Source organism: Hirsutella rhossiliensis, assembly GCF_020360975.1.
Source record: "Hirsutella rhossiliensis strain HR02 chromosome Unknown scaffold00005, whole genome shotgun sequence".
Lineage (NCBI taxonomy): Eukaryota > Fungi > Ascomycota > Sordariomycetes > Hypocreales > Ophiocordycipitaceae > Hirsutella > Hirsutella rhossiliensis.
In genome coordinates this window covers 4875501-4898747 of record NW_025408671.1, presented here as the reverse complement: position 1 = coordinate 4898747, position 23247 = coordinate 4875501, and the positions used below count along the sequence as shown (strand labels likewise).

General features: G+C 39.0%; 2 protein-coding genes across 2 annotated transcripts; both read right to left on the bottom strand.

The window, feature by feature from the left end:
* Positions 1-6421: 6421 nt before the first annotated feature.
* HRG_06058 (uncharacterized protein) lies at positions 6422-7747 on the bottom strand (the record flags this gene model as incomplete). The annotated part of the gene is made up of 1 exon (XM_044864529.1): positions 6422-7747. The coding sequence occupies one exon, from the start codon at positions 7745-7747 to the stop codon at positions 6422-6424; it is 1326 nt and encodes a 441-aa protein (XP_044721061.1).
* Positions 7748-10968: 3221 nt separating this feature from the next.
* Positions 10969-11509, bottom strand: HRG_06057 (kinetochore sim4 complex subunit FTA2 domain-containing protein; the record flags this gene model as incomplete). Its single annotated transcript, XM_044864528.1, has 3 exons — positions 10969-10989; positions 11144-11296; positions 11345-11509. The coding sequence occupies 3 exons, from the start codon at positions 11507-11509 to the stop codon at positions 10969-10971; spliced, it is 339 nt and encodes a 112-aa protein (XP_044721060.1).
* Positions 11510-23247: the final 11738 nt, after the last annotated feature.

The window sequence follows — 23247 nt, the reverse complement described above, 5'->3', positions numbered from 1 at the left end:
TCCTTCTTTCCTCTATCTAACGCCCCTCTTTATACCTATCTAGCATCTTAATTAATAAAGAAGATCCTGCTTAAAGAAGCTACTAATATCCTTTTAACTACTAAGCTTTTTACCGGTTTTTCCCCTCCTTTCTAGCCGTTACTAGTATATCCGTCTTATCTCTCGCTACCTTTATAGGAAGCTATCGCTACTTTTACTTCCCCTCTTACCCCTACCCTCCTTTTTATACCTCCTTTTAGCTCCTTCCTTAAAACCTGTTTTTTAGCTTCCTAGGTCCCTCGTACTAAGGGATATCTCTAAGAACTACGAAATTAAGCTATGCTTCGCGATAACTATACCTTATATTAAAGAGTAATAATCTTATATATTATATCCTAAGGCAATATAGTAGCTCTAAAGTTAGTTAATCTAGTTTACTATATAAGTATATTAATAGTTATAATATTACTTAGAGTAACGCGGTATTATATTAAATAAGAGCTTTTAATATATAATAACTAGTATTATTCTTAAGGGATAAACCTATTAAGGGGTTTATATTAATAGATATAATAGGGCGTAGTCTAAGTAATAATAAGTATATTACGTTAGTAATAAGTTAGAGGTTATAGACTATAGACTATAACTAAGTATTTAACTTATTATAGTTCTTTACTTTAATAGTTTTATTAAGCGAACCCTTACTTAGAAATATAGGGTTACTAAGAATAGTATCTTAGTTTAATATATTTAAGGTACTAAACGATTAAACCTTACTAATAGTAATAGTTTCCTTATTTAATAAATAAACTAATTCGTCTCGAAAAGAACGCGTTATACTATCTTCTTTATTAATAGCTTATATACCCCGCTAAAATAACTTACTACCTTAGTCTTTTAAGAAACGCTTTTATTTCTTAATCTAAGCTAGGCGAGCTATTACTTCTTTTAATACTTCTTTTACTTTCCGTTTATCCGAATTAATCTTTTACTATTAATTTATAATATAATAAACTAAAAAAGAAGGAATATTAGCGAAAAGAATAATAAGGAAGGAAAAGGATAAAATAAATAAGCGGACGCTATATTATAACTATTATAAGAACGGCCTATAAAGGTATATTTAAAATACCGATTAAAACGCTCGCTAACTTTATAAGTTAAGCTTAACTAAAAATAATAGGAGTAAGGTATAATTTTAATACTATAGATCTCGGTCTAAGATACTAGCTTTAATTATTAACGCGATTTATCGGAATTATAAGAATAGGATTTTTAAATATAACTAAATATACTATTAGTAGTATATCCTAAAAGGATAAAGGAACGTAGAACGATATACTTACGCACGACGCGATAAGGGTATATTTATATACGGCGGCTAAGGTAGTAGGTCTTAAGGGTAAGACTAAAAGGAGGGGAGGTATCTTATTACGACTATAGTCTAGCGAACCGCGGGGACTAGTATATATTACGAGGATATATAACGTAAGGAGTAAGGAATATTAAACGGACTAATAGGCTAATTAAGTTTAAAGCGATAGGTTACTTTAGCGCTCTAACGCTCTATGGCTAGGATTATAGGATCGCTCTAGCGCTCTAGCGCTCCTAGGCTATAGGATTACCTAGTGCTCTCGGCGATCTAGGGAAGCTCTCGAAATATATAAGGAAGGAACGGAATACTCTTTTAGATAGATAGCTCGATAGCTTTTAATATAGATCTTTATTATAATTCTATCTTTAATTCTAATTACCTAGTTATAGTCTATAGTCTATAACCTCTAACTTATTACTAATATAATATACTTATTATTACTTAGACCACGCCCTATTATATCTACTAATATAAACCCCTCGATAAGTTTATTACTTAGGAATAATACTAGTTATTATACTTATCTAGTAAGTTACTATAGCTCTAAAAACGTCTTTAATAGCACCTTTTAGTTAATTAACTAAGACTTATACGTTAGTTTCTAGGATAAAATATATACTATATAGGTATATTCTTAGTCTTTTAAGCGTACTTAATATAGCCTTATACTCCCTCTTTATTATATTATATTTAGTTTCTACTAATAACTATATTATACTTTCGAACCTTATAAGGCGCTTCTTTCTATTAACGATTTATATTAAGACTACTCCCTAGCTAAGTAGACTAGTATTATATATTAAAATAATATCTCCTTTTCCTAAGCTAACGTTAAGGGATACTAAAAAGACTAGATTAATAATAGCTTCCTTAAAGGTAGCTATTACTTTTACTTATTTATCTCCTTACTCTTAGTAGACTTCTTTCTTTAATAGGTCTATAAGGGGTTTTACTAAAATAGTAAACTATTTAATTTAGATTCGATAGTATCCTATAATACTAAGGAAAGCTTTAATATAAATTATATTAAGGTATCTTATCTATTCCTTAATCTTAATAACTTTAGCTTTTATAAGGTACCTTCTATTTATTCTATAGATATAACTAATAACTTCGGTTACTTATTAATAGAATTTCGATTTAGCCCTTATAATTATATAACTAAAGAGTTCGACGTTAACTAAGACTTTATTAAGGTTAATAAGGTATTTAAAGATAAATCTCTTTACTCTTAGCGCCTCTTCTTTATTACTATATATTATATTAGGCCCTTTAATACCTATATTATTAAGGAAATTCCTATAGATATTTAGTATAAGGTCTTATAAGATTCTTTATATTATCCTTATAAATTAGCCGACTAAGTTTATAGCCCTTTAAGGAAGTATATATATATATATAAGAGGCTAATAGGTATCGCGAATATCGTTAAGTTATAGCTTTTAATATTAAGAGGGATCTAATTATAGCCTAAAAAAAGGTTTAGGAGGGAAAGGATCTTATATATTAAGAAGTAGTTACTAAACTTATTTATATTTAGCGGTAGGTTTATATCTCTTATTATAACGGTATTTATATATATAGCGGAATTAATTAAGTATAGCCCTCTATCTTTCTTTACTATAAGGAAAAAGGGGTTCCTATAAAGCCTATGCCCTTCTTTAAGGACTCTTATTTTTAGTTTAATTTTAAGGATATCGATAACTTTCTACTCTATTGCTTTTAGGATTAGAATTAAGGCTACTTACTATGCCTTATATTCTATTATCCTAATAACCTATAGGGGGGCTATAGCTAGGTCGACTTTACCTCTTTCTATAAAGTCCTAAGATAACTCTACTTCCTTATTAAATAGAATACTATTAAAGATCCGGATTTCTACCTTTATAAGAAAGCCCTTAAATTATTCGTAAACTACTTTAAGTCTCTCTTATATTAGCCGCTTTCCTTTCTATATACTTAAGAATTTTCCTATTAAGTATTCTAGGTAGGGTCTAGGCTATATCTTATCTTTAATAGTATTCTATTTAGTCTTCTTTTAGTTAGGGTCCCCTTCTAGTATTAAGCCGTTTAATAGAGTATTATTATTAAGGTTAATCTTATTTACTTTTCTTTTAAAGAGAGTATTAACTCTTAGATTATATAATCTAATAGGTCGTTTCCTCCCTATCTTAACTTTAACCTTCTAGATCTTTTTAAACTTTTTTCTAGCTCTAATAATATTTTTCTTAAATTCTCTTATAGCCTTTATAACTATAACTTTAATAATCTCTTTTATTATTTTAGATCTAATAGCTAGAATCGCCTTATTTCCTTTATTTATAATTAATTACTATTATACTAGTACTATTAAGGGCTCGTTTACGTTAGTATAGGCTAGGTTAAGGACTTAGTTAGCGCCCCCTCTATAACTAAGGATCTTACCTCTTAGTAAGAGAATCTTAGCCGTTAAGGTATCTAAAAAGGGGTTTCTCTATAATTATTAAGTAGCTCCTAGGTTATCTTCTTTAACCTCTATTACTAAAGCTTAAAAGAAATTTCTTAGGAGCTAGGTAGCTATTTCCTATATAGTCTCCTTAAGCTTTAGTCTTTTATATACGTCTTTATTAACTATTAAGGTTATAGTTTTTTAGTATACGGCGGCTGAGAGCCCCTAACCTTAGTTTTGAGTTTGCACTAAGGCCGATTGCGCTATAGGAGCCCGCATCCTCCGTCCAGCACATATCGAAGTTCTTCGGAGAATAACCCCTAACCATAGAACTCTTACTATTACAGTGACGCGGGTCTAAATGTTTTAGACTAAGCGTCCACGTAGCATGTGCGCAAAGGAGGTCCCACTATACGCTCTCGGTCTGCTCCTTAGGTAGCTCGGTCGCGTGTCTCACGCCAGGTCCCACCCTGCCCGACGACAGGCAGCAAGGCAGTTTTAAATCAGAGCCGCCAGTTCCTAATGAGAACGGCAAATCGGATCTTCTCCGAGCGCCAACTCTCGGCTGTAGAGGTCTGTTACTACCTCCTTTGATATGACACCGACTTCACCAACGTGCCGCATTGGTCCTTCCTGAATCTTTTTTTTATTCATTACACGTATGTGGCCGTCTAGGCACGGACTTCTTCATTGCCGGCTGCTCTGTGGGAGGGTAGATGCCCTTTTTTCGAAGCCCCCTATGATATAACACGCTGCGAAGCCCTCTATGAACCCTTCCCAGAAAGACTCGAGGAAATCGTGCCTCGTGAAGTTCAGCTTCCCTGACTCGATGAATTCATGTCACACAACAGGATGCACGGACAGTGTGGGTGACTGAGCAACGATCGGGAAGAAGATCCCCTATAAATCGGGCAACGAAAGACTCTTGGTTTCTATCTAAATAAAAGACATATCTCTCTCTTATATACATGAGTAGAGAGACTAAGAGCACAGGCAGCAGCTTGGCTAGTGTGACTGCCTATTAGGCAGTAGGCAGCACCGTGAATGAGCGTCTTGATATTGACAATTCAAGTAAGATTGTCTGCTGTGCGTGCTTAAAAGGCTGGAAAACGCCTACATCGAGCGGCTGAAGGTTAAGCGTTGGATGCGGAGGGAACACCGCGACGATAATGTTAAATTTGATGCAATATTGGATGAAATCGAGGCCTATATGCCAAGTGAAGCCTTCGATGACGAGAAGACGATGAATTCGCTTGTTTTCCGGGAAAGGGCGTGGCTCCGCCTCGAGGAAGGGATATTCGGGCTCTATATACCACTTATCTACACCAAACCACTCCTCGAGGGTCTTTCCGGTGCGTTAGGCACGGGCAGACCGCTTCTAAGACTATATATTAAATTAGTATATCTAATTAAACGTTATTTCGCTATTGCTAAAGCCTATGTCGGATCGTGCGAATCGTATATCGTCGGGGGCGTTGATCTCGGCCTAAGACTCGCAAGGGAAGGTCTTGAACACCAGCCAAGGCGGGATCGTGTCCCTAACCGCGTTGGCAGTGGCAATAAGCGTATAAGACTCGCGATTCCCTAGGTCAGAGACTTAAGGGTGTTGATGACGCGTTGTATGCACTATAACGACGTGAATGCGTTCTCGTGGGCTTCTAATACGGATGCCGCACTCGTCTTCGTTCTAGACCTCTAAGGGGCCGATTCCGTACGAGCTAACGATCTCCTTAAGCCTTAAGAAGAGCTTCTCGACGTATGACACATCGTTGGCCTCAAATACCTTCCTAGACTTCTCTACGGCCTTTAAATATATAGTTCGAAGCTCTAGGTGGTCCTAAAGCTAACGACGATACTAGTTTTGGCTTAGTGGCTTCGCGTTAGGGTTACGGCGCTGAAGGAGCGTTAGAGCGGCCGATCTAACCTATATCTTGCTCGCTGGGAAGCTAGAGCGTTATAGCCATATCACACAGGCGGCCATGGCATCATCTTCGTCGTCTGAGAGCAGCCTTGGCCGGCCACGGCTTCGAACGCGACCCTAAAGCTATCGTAGATGCCGCTTGACGCCGTCTTGTACCGTAGAGCTCGGTACACCGAAGATCTGAGCCGCCTGCCGTATTGTGACTGCGTTCGGGAGCGCGCGGCGCGTCTGACGGCGCCGCCCTTGTGCGAGGGCATCGCGAGAATCTATAACTAGCTCCACAGCCCTTAACATGGCCGTCGGCTCAAGCCCGACGCATTGAGACATTGAAACACGCAATAGATATGAACGTTTTGGCACTGGGGTGGTCTAGCGATAGTCGGCCCATCCGAACCAAGTCCTTATGCGCGATCTCAGAAGCAGCATAGCCAAGCATTCGCGGGTTCAACCAACCCAAAAGAGGTCCTGAACAGTAAAAAGGCACCTTGTATTGGCACAACCCATAACCTCAGCCTTAGCTGCCCACCGACCTATATCGGGGAGTCGCCTACATATACCAACAACTACTCAATCCCTGGCGAGGCAACAAATCAGAATGCCCTCGTACAGCGTCAGTTGTCGCCCGCATCCAAGGGACGCGCCGTTGGCGAAAAGAGTTTGCGGCAGTCACCATTCGCTGCACTGAGCAGGCTCTTGGGAGCGACAGATATTGATGCGCTCACGGTAGATGTTCCGTGAAATAAACGTACTTCTCTCCTTGATATATCCAACCATGGGGATCCTGGTTGCGGGTCCATTCCGACCTCCTCGTCTTCCTTAGCTTCTTTTTCTTGTCGTAGAAGCAGAACAAACCATCTCTTTTTTTCACTTCGACTCGAGTAGCCTTACGCGTCGACTCGGAATGAGCAGATGGATTGGTTTGCATGTCTCGTCCTGTCTCTGCATCTTCAGTTTCGCTCGCGGGATAGTTGGAGGGACCTGCGCTGGTCGAGTCCTGCTGAGGCTCCTGCTGAGGTTCTTGGAGGCCGCAAAGTGTTGCATTGGCTGGCAATATTGTCGCAACCCGGCCGGACGTATTGTGGACGAACCTGTGCCGGCTCTCCTGCCTCCAGCTATCCAAAGGAGGGTAGTCATAGCCGACCCTGCCATTTTCGCCAGCTGCCATGAGGCACAAACAGAAAAGAGATAACTTCACAGTAAGCCGGCCCCTGCCGTGTGCGCCTTGAGGTATGATAGCGAACTCTGGAGGCAGAAACTCAGAATTTGCAGCATTCGCCAAATCGTCTTCGGCATAGGATTGGGCGCCAAAAGAGTCGAGGGACATGGATTCCATGACAGAAGATAAATCAGTATCGCCAGATGCGTACCGCTGGTGGGTTCCCCTAGTTGAGCGGGCTGAAGCCAGTCCATCGCCAACTCTTTCTCTTGTGAAGCGTAACACCACGAGCTCTTCGTCTGTTATGATGAAGCCATAGCGACATGCGCTCTCGGCGGCGTATGTGTTGACTTGAGACAAAGGCAATGTCCACTGCTGTCGCTCGGTCGCATTGGGTGACTGTTCCATGTCTGGCCTCCATTTAGCTGAGAGCTTCGTGTCTCCCGGGAGCAAGTTCCAGAACCTCCCCTCGGACTTCCTCAGGCTGGACACCAAGGACCAGTCTGGCGAACCGTCGCCATGGCACCAGCTTCCTGTACCGAGGTAAAACGCTTCCCTTCCCCATTCAAGGATATAGTTGGCTTCCCTGAGTGCTGCATTGACATAGGGCCACATATACTTGACTAAGAAGAAGTCTAAACTTCTCTCGTCACAGATATGTGAGTCGAAACCAGCAGTCATATCAACAGTTGGGGGAGGGGCTCTCCAGGTTGAATTGAGCGGCTGCCGGAAGATGGACAGCAAATTGTCGTAAGTGAAGTCCACCCACGGTTGCCAGTCCGTCACTGGTATCCAATCGTTACCATATGTGTTCGAACCAGCAGGAACGGAGCGCGAGTCCAGGCTAGGATTCGGCTTCACTAGAACGTCGAGAATGGTTTGAGGCATCGCGGGTTTAGCCCTTTGGTGATAGAACCTATCCGTTGCAACCAATACAATTACGTGAGTATGGCTCTTGTCGCGTGCTTCTACGATACTTGTATTTATAGCGTTTGTATCCTGACACAAATGGTCCCCAGTGTCACCTGCGTGCAAAGCCACTGAGTTGTGGTGCTTGACCTTTGAGCACCTGAATGTGACTCCGTCCCTAGAGCCACTGTGCTATGCGGCACGGCATACTGTACATACCCAGCATTAGTGACTGAATGTGAACTGCCTGCAGGACCGCAGTGTTGTGGTTCTTGGAGTATGCAGCACGCGTTTAAGCCACGCCGATGCAAGAACCGCAAGTCTGCGGTCTTGACTGAATGCCTGTCAAGTGACCACACAACTGTGGTCTGCACGTCAATTGTGGGGCACAGCATGATTCGCTCCATACCCTTCAGAGTGCCAGAAGCGCATGCCGTCGGTAAGCGACGACGGTGGTATCGGCCGAGATGTTTTTCCGTGCGCCATCTTCCATGTTCAGGCAACCCCTCACTGACCTTGTCGGCATCTTCATGTCCAACGTCATGGCGCTGTCCCAGTTGTCTCAAGAGGCGACAGAACAGTCTCTGCTAGAGGACGGGTACTATTGCTGGGAAGATGTATCTGCAGGCAATCGTGTATCAGAGATGGAAAGGAGGAAGTTCCCTTACTATTCGGAGTACGGGTTGGATTTCTGCGCCGACTTTGCATTCGATCCAGTAAGCGAAACAAACGCACTTTTGGTTGCAGAAGCTAAGCCGCTGCAGCGCATCCAGTCCATACTAGAATCCTCGCTCGAAGCATGTGTCCTCGGCCACTGGCTCAGATACGGAGAGAACGCCAGCCATATCGAATGCTTCAGACGTGGGGGACGAGAGGCAGGTCGACGAGTGTTCGTGGTCCAGGTATGGTCCAAAGGTTCGCAGGTTGATTATTATGGGGGATCGCACCTGCATAGCCTGAGTACTACGAAGGGGTTGAGGTCCGTGTATGAGGTCCCATCGTCAGAATTGGATCGCGTCGGCTGTGAACCAGACCATAGGAACTTTCCGGATGGAGGTTTGTAGGTCACCCAGGTACCCGCAAGATTGTTCACGCTAATAAATTAAAGAGTAATAGCGGACGCCCGATTAGCGTTCGAAATCAAGAGCGGATACGCGATCACATTCCTATTTGCAACGGAGGAGGTAGTGGCGAGATGGGCCAAGATAATCATTCCGCATTCTGCGGCGCTTGCAGAGAAGGTGGCGAGTATTGAGAGAAAAAGCGCGCAAATCACGTTGAACTTCCAAGTTTCAGGAACCCAATAACCAGACAGAAGGGGAAGACATCAGAAAAGCTAGTAGGCAGACGCATCGTTACCTGAAATCACGCTACCGTGCTGTGCCTCCACTTCCCACTGGCCGACAAGCAACGGGACTCCGTTCATAATTTGCATCAGCGGCGCATCAAAGTCTTCCACCGAGTCCAAAGCGGTAATCTGGCCAGTCGAATTCTCCAATGCTTGTTGCTGGTCCTGCAGGGTGTCCAGATTTGTTGTATGGGTTGTTGTACTGTCTGCGGGCGCGTCAAATGTGGACAGCATCTCTGCCGAGCCCCTTTTGCTTCGTTCGAGTCGTTTCTCGCGTTCTAATCCTGAATTAGGTCTGCGGGCCTTGAATTGTGGTTGCGACGCCTCAGTATCCATGTCAGACTCATGCAGTGCTCGTTTTCTGGCTCTTTTCCTCAGCGCAATATCAAGTTGCTCGTCCGCTAGTTCGCGAAGTTGGTCGCTTGTTTGCTTCATGTATGCCGTCTTTCTCTTATTGTCGTCGGTACATGTCTCGGTGTGCCTTCGAACTTCTCGAACCGACCTAAAAAGCCTTGTACAGCATACGCAAACCTCGTGGCAAGGAACATCTGCATATATCCAAGGTCAGTCTCGTATCTGTTGCCCAAGAGATGGTGGAGGATACGTTGTTCGTAATGCAGCCGAAGCTTCTGCCTTGTAATGAATGGCTTTGTTCGTTCGCAAGACGGACAACGAAGCTCGGCTGAAGTGCTCGGTTCCATAGTTCGAAGTATGTTACTGCGACTGTCACTGGGCCGAAGATTGCTTTCATCGGATGGTTCATTGTCTGTTACTCTTCCATGAGAGCGATATCTCCGCACTTCGGTTTCCAACCATTGTATCCACTGGACGCGAAACTGCCAGCGGTATTGTGTCAGTCATGATATTATGGGGTTTTGGGGGAACGGACCCGTTCTTGCTCTATGTTTTCATCGAGGTGCCTCTGCAGATCATCCTCCGTCTCAAAGGAGGCCGAACAAGTACATTGTGGACGGTTCACGGTGGTCGGGCACATAGGGATACACCTGTGTATTGAGGATGAATGCACTTGAAGTCTTTGCCAGGAATGGACCACCTTTTTGACTGTGCAACGGCGGGAAATTGTCTGGTGACGCTAACACGTGCGCTTGTCTGGGTCCATATCTCTTAACGCCGAGCGCCAATCAGCATCCAGTAACGTTACTGAAGGCTGGGCAGCAACACTTTTTGCCCTGCAGATCATCCGTTTAAATACTGGGCTGCCTTGCCACTGGCGCTGGCACACACCCAACATTTCCCGACCGCGCAACATCATCTACAAAGTCTATTGTGCTGCAGCAAACATGGAAGGGTGCGAGACTTGCGGAGGCGAAGGGACCGTCAACGGCATTACATGCCCAACTTGCCTCGGAAAGAAGAAATGAACCTTTTCGGAGAGGTGTGTCACAACTGAGGTGCCATCCACACACTGTTCTACCAGCACTGACAAACGCAGCAACGGCGACGGCAACGGCAACGGCAACGACATCCCCTAGAATCGAAGCGAGAAATACAAGTGGTAGTCGCTAGTTGCTCTCAGGACAGCTTGTCCTACAAAGTGCTGTTATAGATAAGCAATACTATATTATCTCTTCTGCTTGTCGTCGCCTGTATAGTGAGGAGAACCATCCAGCTTGCCAGGGACATATGAGGTCCGCAAGATCCAACAAAATTCCAGGGCCCTTCCAGTTCTCCGAACGCAGCGGGACCATGCAGAATCCACTGAGCCAAAAGAAGTCTAACTGAGATTGCAGTACGTCTGCAGCGAGAGCGCAGGAATTATCGGGTAGAAATTCATAAAGGACGGCGTAATATGACTCGGTTGGTGAGATCCCACGCGCAAGGCCATCCATCTTCACTTCGGGGGGGCGCGCATCTGGGCGCAAGGCGCAGAGGTCCTCGCCCCTGACGGTCGTCCACCCAAAGCATTTCCTCGTCCGTGGAGTATTGGTATTATTGACAGCGCCTGGCACGTCTCGAAACAGTTTTTGCTGACGGCCCTCGTTAGAAAACGCGTGTAGATTGCGTACGGCATCGGAAAATGTTCTCGGGTTCGGCTTAAGCCAGATTGAGTTGGGGTAATGCTCGGTTGCGAAGTGTATCATCTGAAGGAGAGACGCATTCTGGCACTCCCGTTGCATCGCCCAATATCGGGTGTCTTCCGGAGCCTCAGTGTCCCAGAACTGTCCAACATGAGCCAACGGTTGTGTTGAGCGCAGTGTAGAACTTACTACTTTGAGGGCCGCGATACGATTGTCGATTTCCACTTTCCACACGATGCCATCCAGCCCATAGCCAACTAGATCGATGAAGGTCAGGTTGTCTTGTAGATTACACCGCCTCAGCATAGGGCGCCTGAAGTCTGACCAGGTGCAAGTGATTTCGCGCTCGTCCATCAATCTCTCGTCGAGGAATCGCTGCTGCTTCGCCTTTCGACATCTTTTCTCGAAGGCCGACACCAATGGGCTTTTTCCGGGGGGCCGCCAGCGTATACGTTCCGATAACGACATTGCACGAATGGAGTTCGTAGTGGTGAAGGGAGGCTGGCTCTGCAATTCGGTCTCGCTTTTGGAGTTGACTCATCGGCAAATTGTAGGTCCGCCCCCTCAGGTTTGGCTTAGTAATTGCGCCAACGCGGCCCACTCATCCTGGGTGGGGGGCTAACACAGACCCCACGCCTGTGCTGCATAGACAGGGACCGCAACTTCGTGGCTGGGCGATAAGCATTGTGAGACAGGGACCACAAAATTGCGGTCTTGAGGGCATTGTGCCACGACCACACAGTTGTGGTTCATGTCACAAGTGCAGGGACTACAATCTTGTGGTCGTGCCAACTGTACGGACTTTCGTCTCGGTGAGGGGCTGGGAACTTCGGATCACTGTGGCTTACATGAACGGGCCATAATCAAGTCGGACTGTCACCGCGAGAAAGACGGGGAGACGGATCGCCGATATTTGCCTTGTCCTCAATTGTTTTCTCGAGATGGAGGATGAGTACGGGACAGAGTTTCGGTGGATACTGGCATTGGAGCCCTATATAGCTCCCAGCCATCCAGGCTCCTGTGAGCTTCTAGGTATCTGTCGATGGACTGTTATTCTGGTACTCATGAGGTAGGGGCAGCACAAGAAGGGATAAAGATGCATGATCTAGCTAGAAAGAATCGGCCACAGGGCCCTATTTATGCCGTAGTCAGAGGGACCCTCAGGTGACTTACATAGGCACCAAACTGGCCCCATACGTGAGGTCTTTATGGGTCCCCAATACATGGCCTCATAATGATCCTTCAGGTGGCCCTCCCTTGATCCTTCAGGTGACCTACTAAGTCAGCACACCTAGCTTCCGGCACCCCCCACTTCCGGCACCCTTCGCAGCACCAAGGCAGGCATATTCCAAACGCAATTAAAGCCGCATTTTAATATCACGATAATTAAATTTAGTGTTTCTAGCTATTAAATCCTACGTTCTAATTGGCTGTGGCGGCGGCAACCGGCTCAAGCGTGCGCTCGAGCTATTTCTTTATCTTTATAACTTATTTAATCTATACGAACCGCCTATTAGGGTCCTAAGGGACCTTTTTCTATTTTTAAGGCCGTAGACGATATAATTAATACTCTAGCTGCTATATTCGAAGCTAGGAGGCTATAAGCTGCTAATTTTACTTATTAAGGCTACGGCCAACCTTACTAAAGAGTAGTCGGATCGTACGGTTAACTTAACCGCGGTTTTCTAGCCCTATAATAAGGCGACGGACTTCTTATAATCGTTTAAGCGTTTTAAGGGCATTATAAATAGCTAGGGTACTAAAATTCTTTCTTTTTAACGGCGTTAACGGCGTTAACGGCTATAGTAAGACGAACCGGCTTAGTAAGGGCTTTACTATATTAACTAGCTATAGTCCTAACTTACGCTACCCGCCCTTAATATTCTTTTCGGTTAGACCGGCCTATTAAGCCTAATAATATACTTAGAGGAAGGTAGCCTTACTAATTAGTACTATATCGTCGAAAGATACGATTTTTTTAAGTTAACGTTAGTAGGTAGCCTTAATTAGCGAGAAAACCGAGATATTAAGAGGTTAAAGGATATAGGAAGAGTATACTAGTAGAAAAAGAAGATAAATATAATTATTAAAGTATTTATATATAAAATCGTCGGTCTAATAGCTCCTATAGCTATTAACGATAAGGAGAACGTTCCCTTATAGGTAGCGCCTTATTTAAGGGATAAACACTTACTTAAGCTATTAAATAGCGATAGAATCGCTTATCTAGCCCTTTAAGGAAGTAATAAAGTCTTAATCTTTTAGAAAATCGAGTTTATTAGGGAACTATTACTATTAAAGGTCTTAGCCCTTAAAGATTATAAGGGGGGTTAAGGCCTAGCCTATTATAAAGATATATTCGACGATTATAGTCTAATAACGCGATCTAAGCCGCTTCTTAATAGCCTCCTTCTTCTCTAAGCTCCCTAGTACTAGCTTATTATAGCTAAGGCCCTTAAGGATGCTTATTTCGTTTATATTAAAGCGTAATTTTAGTAGGATTGCCTATATAGCCGGTAGCTTAAGTAATTAAAACTATTCCTTAATCCCGCTAATAAAGGCGCCGTTAATATAGGCAGAATTAAGAGATTTACCTTTAATCGTACTAATCTCTAGGTTTTAAGCTAAAAAGCTCGAAACCTAGTATTTTCTAAGCGGGCGGGGGTCTCTACTAGCTACGATAATACGGCCAGCGAATTCCCTAAGTTAATAATACGTTAGAGGCAGCCTAAGGGCCGCTTAGGTAAGAACCTATTTATAGAGGTGTTTTTCCTACTCTCGACTAAGCCTTTAAAATACCTCTTTTGCCTCCTTTATAGGTAGGGCTCCTTTAAAACGCGTCTAAAGGGTTATTCTTAGAATACCCTACTTACGACTAGCTTAGAGCTAAGGTATACTATTATTAATAGCTTCGAGCGCTTCTTAGAGCTGGTTTCTCGGTATATTTAGAAAGATAAGGTATTACTAATTTAAATAATATTTATTTTATAATTATTAAATACGAGATATACTAGAAAACGCGGTTACGATATAGTAGGTAGTTAACGCGATAGTAATATAGGGAGGTACGGGAAGTAAGGGGTGCTAGAAGCTAGGTATACTAACTTAATAGCGGTGCCTATAATACTAGCCGATAGATAGACTAAGTAGCGACCGTATATAGAAAGGCCCGCGTCTCGCTACCGTACGGCAATAATTTAGTAGTGTCCCTAAAAGAGCCTAGCCTCTTCGAGCTATAGCTAAGTTAGCGACGTAAGAGACTTTTCGACTCCGTACGGGAAATAGCACCCTTCCCGTTATTATCTATTACCTAGCGGCTAGAACGACGTAGGGTAAGGCGCTATAGCCGTATTTAGCCTTAGGAGATAGTATCTATAGTAAGAATAGTAACCTTCGTATTAAATCTATATATAGTATTATTTTTATGCCCTATAATAGTGGCTCTAGAAGTCGCTTTATTATTTAAAATATACTATATTTAGCATAAAAGCTTAAAGAGCCTATAGAGAGGAGGTAGGCGACGCGGCTAATTATAGCCGTTAAAATAAGAGATTTATAAGTAGAGAGGTATTATAGCTAGAAAGAAGGGTAGTCTTACTATACCCCGTGAATTTTAGTCTAAGCTCGTCCTAGCTTACTCTTATAAATTAGGGTACGAAAATATATATTAGTACTTTATAACTTATACCCTCTACCCTATAATAATTAAGCGGGGTTAACTTACGTACTCTAGCCTATAATAAGCTTAGCTATCTAAAGCGCGCTACGCTTAGAGTCTCTTACTATTAGTTTAAGGCGAACGCTTAGACGCGTTTAGACCGGTTTCCTCTATATAGTATAGCTCGCTTATTAAAGCGGCGTATAACTAGAGGGATAAAAGTTAAGAAGCTTCTAAGTCCCGCTTAAGTTACCTAACGTATACTATATATATCTAGCTACCCCCTAAGTTATAGGTTAGCCCCGTCCTCTCTCTCTATCTTTATAACTTCGATAACGCTTAAAGATAGGCCTAACGATATCGTAAATTAAGTAATTTATTAATTACTACTTACTCTAAGCTAATATCGGATAACTATTAAAAGTAAGTATTAATATTAAATATATATAAAACTATACTACGGTATCCTTCCTCTTAGATAAAAGATAAAACGATAATAACTAACTAGCGACCGTAGCGAAGAAATAGTAAATTAAGTATAAGGAGGTCGTCGATAAAGCTTTACGTCCGCTACTTACTCGACGCCTTAATAGAAGCTATATTCGAGCGTATAAAACGTTTAAATATCTTAGCTATCGTAGCTATAGTCTTATTTAAGGTCTTTTACGTTTTAGCTATATTAATTATTATAGCTTTTAAAAGTATAGCGCGAAGCTAGTACGATAACCTAACTACCGGCTTAGCTAAAGGCCGGTATTAATAAAAAATAGCCCGCTAAGCTTTATAGCAGAAAAATAAAGTAGAGCCTAAGAAGATATCGTTATATAATAAGGTTAAGGATAATTATATAATTAACTATTAACTAAAAACGCTTATACTACCGATTAACGCTATATACCCTACGTATATAAAGGAGTTACTTTCTAAGGTTACTTTATAGCGGGGCTAACGCGATTCCGACTAACTAAAATAATACCTATAATAGCTAGCGTAAGATTCCTATATATTATAACCGCGACTTAGTATAAGGACGGACTAGCTATAAAAGAAGGGAGGGTTTTCCTCTAAGTACTTTAGTTTTTCCCTTCTATTTAACGCTAAAGTTTTAGATACCTTTAGATAGGTTACTAGTATAATCTTAATAATAATAATAACCTATATTAAAGTAAGCTTATTATATACTAGTCCTTTAATATAAAGCGAGTACTTTAACCTTACTATTTACCTAAATCTAATATAAGTCTAATAAGTAATTAAATAGACTAGCTACTATATATAATTAAACGTATTATATAAACTAGCTATTATACGTTATTATATATATTAAATATAAACTAGCTACTAGTCTTATAAGTTAAAGTAAGAGTAATAATAACTATCTATATTTTTTTCTACTTACTTAAGATCTAATTCTTATAAAGAGAGATATAAAAAGTATATAAAAATATATAAAGGTAAAATTAAAAGTAAGGGGTTAGATAAGTAGGGCAGAGATATTTAATTCTTATAGGGGCAGTAATTATAGTAAGGGAGTAAATATTATATTTCCTTAATTCTCCTTCTTTCCTTTATCTAACGCCTTTCTTTATACCTATCTAGTATCTTAATTAATAAAGAAGATCTTACTTAAAGAAGCTATTAATATCCTTTTAACTACTAAGCCTTTTACTAGTTTTTCCCTTTTATTCTAGCCGTTGCTAGCTTATCCGTCTTATTTCTCGCTACCTTTATAGGAAGCTATCGCTACTTTTACTTCCCCTCTTACTCCTACCCTCCTCTTTATACCTCCTTTTAGCTCCTTCTTTAAAACCGGTTTTTTAGCTTCCTAGGTCCCTCGTACTAAGGGATATCTCTAAGAACTACGAAATTAAGCTACGCTTCGCGATATACCCCCTTAGCTATAGCCTGCCCTTATAAAAAGGGTAAAGCTAAATAATTAAGCTAGTAAGCGTATAGAGGAGGTCTTAGTCTATACTTATCCCTTACTTAAGAAATCCGGGTTTTAGCCCTAGGCTCTTTTAGACTTACTTTAGGAAAAAGAGGACTAAGGAGGATATTAAGTCCTATAAGAAAGGGGGGCTTCTTTAAGGATAAGTCCCTAAAAAGGGGCATTTAAGAAGAATAAGTCTTAATTAAGCTAGGGGCCCTCTTTTAAGATAAGTCTTAGTTCCTCTCTTTAGCTATAGACTTCTCCTTCCTCCTATATACTATTAAGTCCTCTCGTAAACTCTTAAGGCGGGCTTATAAAGATAGCTTCTCTTAAACGTCTTCTAGCCTAATTTACTATAAAAAGATAGCTAGCTTTTACTTTAGTAAAGGCTTTATAAGACCGTTAGCTTTTATTAATATTATTAGAACCTAATAGATAGAAATAAGTCCCTTTTAGACCTCTTAGTATAATTAATACTAGTAGATATCGATATACTATAGCTAGGTTAATAGCTTTACGTTTTCTATTAGAATTTATATATTCTATATATTATTATATTATATAGCTAACGGGGACGGAATTTATAGTTATAAAGATATTAGTAGCCGGCTAAGGAAAATCGCTTCTTTTAACGCTTTTAACAGAGCTAGAAGCTTTACCTTTATACTTAAAGTTATAATAGTAGCTTATTTCGAAGCTCTTTAAGTAATAGTTCCTCTAAAAAGGGATATAATATACCCTTATAAGCTCTTTCTATCTAAGGAATTATTTATAAAGGATAAATCGCTTAAATAAAGGAAGATTTTAGTAGCTAGTTTCCTTTCCTACCCTCTTAGGCGTAGACTATATAATTTCGTTAAATAGAGATAAAGGATAGCTTAGTCTACTACTTCTTAGTACCTAGGGCTAGGATTCTAGTTATAGTTAGCTAGCTAGGAGACTATAAAAAAGATATCCGGTCTAGTAAAAATAGCTAAAAAAGAAAGGAGCCTACCTTTATTAAGAGGTATAAGTAATAAGCATAGGATAGGGTAATCGATAACGTAAGCGAAAAGGTCGGTTAAAGGGGTATAGGGTAGGATTTCGTCTAGAATTTATAACGAGTATATAAAGGGCTAAATAATATATTAAAAGAATAGCGTTATAAAAGATACTTACTAACTTACTTCTTCTATCTACTACTCCTAGGGAAATCCTTTATCCTTTATAGACTATTACTCGCTTACTAGTATACTAATTAGTTAGCTTTCTAGTATATTTTATAATACTTAAAAAGCTTTATCTATAGTATATCTTTTAGACTTAGTAGGTAGTTTAATTATAGCGTAATAGTTAACGTAAGACTATAGGTTCTAGTATAAGTAGTAGATTTAACTAGAATGTTTTATGCCCTACCTATTCTTATATTATAGATATCTTTAGACCTACTAAGCTAAAATAAGTAATAGGGTATCTATTCTACTTATAATTAACTTATATATTTTATATATATTCTTATTTATTAAGATAGGCTTATCTTGACCCGTTTTTCTTAAAGGAAGCTATTATAAGGGCTTTTGCCCTATATAGGCCTAGACTAAGGTCTAGGCTAAGTCTATATATAAGCGGCCTCTACGCTTATATAAGCTAGGCCTATACTTCTCTTCCTTTTCCTCCTTATAGATTATTAACCTTCTTTTAATAGACCGTACTTAAGCCTATACCTTTACTTACTCTATAATAGTATAATCTACCCTTTATTTTACCCTCTCTATATCCCTATATATAAAATAGCTATTTTTAGCTACCTTTAAAGCTAACGTTTAATTACCTAGTTTAATTTAACCGCCCGCGCTAGTATATATATACGTAAAATATCTATACTCCTATAGTCGTAAAATTAAGGCGAACGTAATACTTAGTTCGCTTAGGTAATTAAGAGCCTTTTATAATAGTAGGGCTCTATATAACTAAGAGCGGTACTACTATACCTTAGTAAGTTTAACGGCTCCTTTATAAAGCTCGAGCTATAGCTACTTTATATAAAAGTAAAGCTTTATACCGATAGCGCTATAATAAGGGATATCCGCGCTTAATTTAACTATTTTTACGCGAGCCTATCCTTATACTTATAAAGGTATCTCTTACTATTTACGCGTATTAGTATAAATAGACTAGCCGACCTCCTTATAAAGCTCTATATTAATTACGGCGAACCTAACGTAGCTAAGTTAGTAAGCTAAGAGCTTATAATACTTCGTTAGAAGCGGAGTAATACTATTCTAGCTTACTTTATATAGTTCGAAGAGGTACTTTATTAAGTAGATATATATAGCTAGCCTAACGTAGTAAAGTATAATTACCTTATTACGAGCTTAAATATAGATTAGCGTACCTATTTAAGTAAAAGGTCTATACTACTAGATATATATACTAATCTTATTTACTTTCTTCGCGAGCTTAGTAGTAATAAGTTTCTTTTTTTATCTTCTTTTATAGTATAAGAAGAGGATAACGCTAGTAATACTATAGATATCTCTAACTCTACCTTAAGGACTAAGGATAGAAAGAGGTAGCGATAGGAGGGTCGCTATATAAGCTATAGTAGTAAATCCTATTAGTTTTTAAAGTACCTATACTAGGAGGCGCGGGTAAATATACTTTAAGTAGTAAAAGGGTATATACGCTAGGATAGAAAGGAGGTTAGGTTTAACGATAGTAGCTTTAGTAATAAGTAATCTTAGTAACGCCTTTATAAGCTTTATCGGCGTTCCCTTATATATAGTAGTAGCTACTATATAAAAGGGATATATACCTATAGCGACTAAAAGGGTAGCTAAGATATAGGAAGGCCGCTAATATAATATAACTATAGCGAAAGGGAGTACTTATATAGCCCTATATAAGAGGGAGCAGAGCCTTATATACTAAAGTACCGTCCCTTATATTATAGTACTAGGAGCTACTACTATACGCCGATATAAAGGGGGCGGGATACTATAAGCTTACTAAAGCTAGCTATATACTATTTTATATACTTTTACTCCTTAGCTATAAGTACTAAAGCCCGACTCTTAAGGCGCGGCCCCTACTAATAATATAGTCTATCTAAGAAGCTCGCTTAAGAGGGTATTATACGTTATTTACTAATGTTTTTTCCGCGACTAAGCGTATATAGTCCGCGTAAGGGTTCCGTCCCCTTAAGCGCGGTATTAAGTATTATTTAAACGCGCGCCGCTTTAAAAGCTAGGTAAGGGTATAATATAAGAGCTTTTACCCTATATAGGCCTAGACTAGGGTCTAGGCTAAGTCTATATATAAGCGGCCTCTATACTTATATAGGCTAGGCCTATACTTCTCTTCTTTTCCCCTTTTATAGATTATTAACCTTCTTTTAATAGACTATACCTAAGCCTACGCCTCTACTTACTTTATAATAGCTATAGATATTTAGTAAAGGTCTTTTATCTTTTAAAGGTTATTCCCTTAGACTATATTATAGAGCCTCTTTTTACTAGATTATTTTATAGAGCCTCCCTATACTTATTATTTCTTTATAATAGTAAAATAGGAATATAAGGGTATATTCTTATAACCTTTTATTAGTATAAGTATTTCTCTTACTTCCTAGCTTAAAAGAACGGATTAAGTAAAAGCTCTTTATTTAATATAAGCGTAAAGGGAAGCTTTTTATTAAGGGAATTAAGGAGGAATTTATAAGCGACCTTATTAATATAAGCGTCTTAGGTAAGCTAGATAGTTTATTAGGACTTATACTAAAGGATTTAAATCCCTAGGAACTACTTTAGCTCCCTTAGCTTAGTTATCTTATACTTTTATTATAGGCTTTTTATAGCCTCCCTAGTAGTTACTTCTTCCTCTTTTAAGTAGGCCTAAATAATATCGTTAATATAAAAGAAGACTATAATTTTACCCTTCTATATTATATATAGTTCCTTAGGGACTTTCTTAAGGCCTAGGGCTTTAAGGGAACCTATTAAATGCTATTACTAAAAAAGGGGTAATCTTTATAGTCTATATAGAGCTTTCCTAAGCTATAGAACCTTTCCTAGCTATTAAAAGCTTAGTAGAAGCCGTATATAAATAACTATTTCTTCCTTAAGTAAGTAGTTAATAAAGCTATTAACGGTATCTATTTAATTAAGTTTAAGGTCGAATTCTACTACTATATCTATAAGGGTCTAAAAGGATATCCCTATTAAGGTAGTTACCTTAGTAAGAAGATCCCCTTTTTCCTACTAGTTTCTATAGATAACTAGCTAGGCTTTATACTTCTAAAGGAAGCTATATTTATTAGACTTATAAATAAAGACCTACTTATAACTAAGGACTTATTTTCCTCTTACTTTTTCCTTAAGGACCTCTTTAAAAGACCCTATCTCTTTATATAAGGCTAGGTAGTTTTTCTAGGCTTAGAAAAACTAGTTTTTAAAGGGGTGTTTTTCTAGCTACTTTTAGTTTACTAGTAAGTTTAGGAGGTTTCTTTTATATACCTTCCTTACTAATAGCTATAGCTTAAAGAGCCGGCCTACTATAAATACTTTATAGGAACCGTTTTCTATAAGCGTTAAATAGAAGTTAGAAAAACGATTAAAATAAAAGAGAGGTTAGTCTTCTTTAGTTACTATATTAGGCCTTATACCTTCCTTTACTTCTTAAAGTAAGGATAAAAAGGCAGCTAGGTAATCCTTTAAGAGAGAAAGAAGTACCTTTCTTACCCCCTTAAGGGTTAAGATAGGAAGACTAATAGAAAAAGCTACTTTTAGATCTTCTTTTTATTTTATAAGAGAAGGTATAAGAAGGTAGGTGTATTCTAGCTCTACTACTTTCTTATAGTCTCCTTCTTTATCTAGATTATTTAATCTAGTAGCTTCTTCTTTTTCTTCGAAGTTAGCGTTATCCTTAACTACTTCGACGTTAGTTTCTTCTTCTATTTCCTTATCTAAGACCTCTTCTTAAGACTATTAAAAAGGAGGGATTTAGATCTTTTAAATTAACTAACGTTATAAGAGTAAGAGGGGCTATTAATCCCTCTTTCTATTAAAGAAGCTAGATTCGTCGAAAATTATATCTATAGTTAAAATAACCTTCTATAAAAAAGGAATCTAGATCTAAAAGATATTAATAGAATTATAACTAATAAGGTAACTAATAAAGGCTCTAGGATTAAGCTTTCTTTTCTTTATTCTTTTTAGTTATATATTAGTAGTTATAGCGTATACCTTATAGCTATAGGTATAAAGGTAGGCTAATAAGGCCCTCTTCTTTATAAAGAGCTTAAGGGGAGATTTCTAGTTTATTCCTTAGGTCTTAAAAAGGGTCTCTAGGTCCCTAGGGTCCCTTAGGCCCCTAGGGTCCCTTAGGCCCCTAGGGTCCCTTAAAGTCCGGTTTTAAAAGTAATAAGTAGTCTTAACGACTTCCCTTTAAAGGTTATAGGGAAGCCTTATAGTAAGTCTTATTATATAGGCCCTTTTTATTATAGCACCCCTTAATCTTTCTACCCCTCCGTTCTAGGCCTAGGTATTTAATATTAATAGGAGGGGTAAAATACCCCTTTTTTAAAGCTAATTTAAGATATCCTTTATAAATAGCTCTCCGTTAAACCGTATTTTCTTTACCTTATAGCTAAAGTAGGAATTTATCTAGTTAACGAAGTCTTAGAGGGTAGACTAGTTATACTTACTTAGGTCGGTCTATAAGAAATAAAGGAAAACTATCCTTAAAAAAGCGTCTATAAAAAACATTACCTTAATAAAGATTTCTTAATCCCTAGAGATAATTTCCTTTTATAGCTAGTTTAGCTATAAAGGGGTTCGTTTAGAAACTTATCTTTTAGTCTTCCTTTAGCTATAGTATTTATATTTAATAGTCTTTAGGCCCCTTATTTATATACTTTATTATTAGCTTAGTTTATATAAAGCTAAGGGGCCTAGGTAACTAAGTTATATATACTAATAAAGACTATCTTTTTAGGCTACTAAAAGAGGGTCCTTTATATTAGACCTATTCCTCTTAGTAAGGAAAGCTAACTTCTTAAGAAATTCCTTCTTAAAGATAAGTCGGAATTTAAGAATAAATTAACTAAATTTCTCCTTAATAAGCTTAATCGTTTAATTCTTCTAGACTAGCCTTATAAGCTTAGACGTTATATCTTAAAAGATTTCTTTCTTTTAAAGAAAGTAAAAGGAAATTAAGCTTATTAAAAATTAAGGGTAAAAAGCTATTGTTTTTTACTATAGAATTTATATAGCCCCGTTAGGTAATTTTATCGTAAAATTCACCCTTCTATACCCCTCTATCTATACGGTTAATTCCCTAGTAATAAGGTATTCCCTTTATACCTTTTTAAAGGACTAGAATTATAAGAAGGTATTATAGATATTAAGGGAAGTACTAAAGTTAAGGATACCTAATTTTTATAAGGGATAATCGAAGGGCTCTAATAGTTAGTCTTAGCGTTATTAATTTATAGGGAAGATAAAGGCTAGATTTACTATACTAACG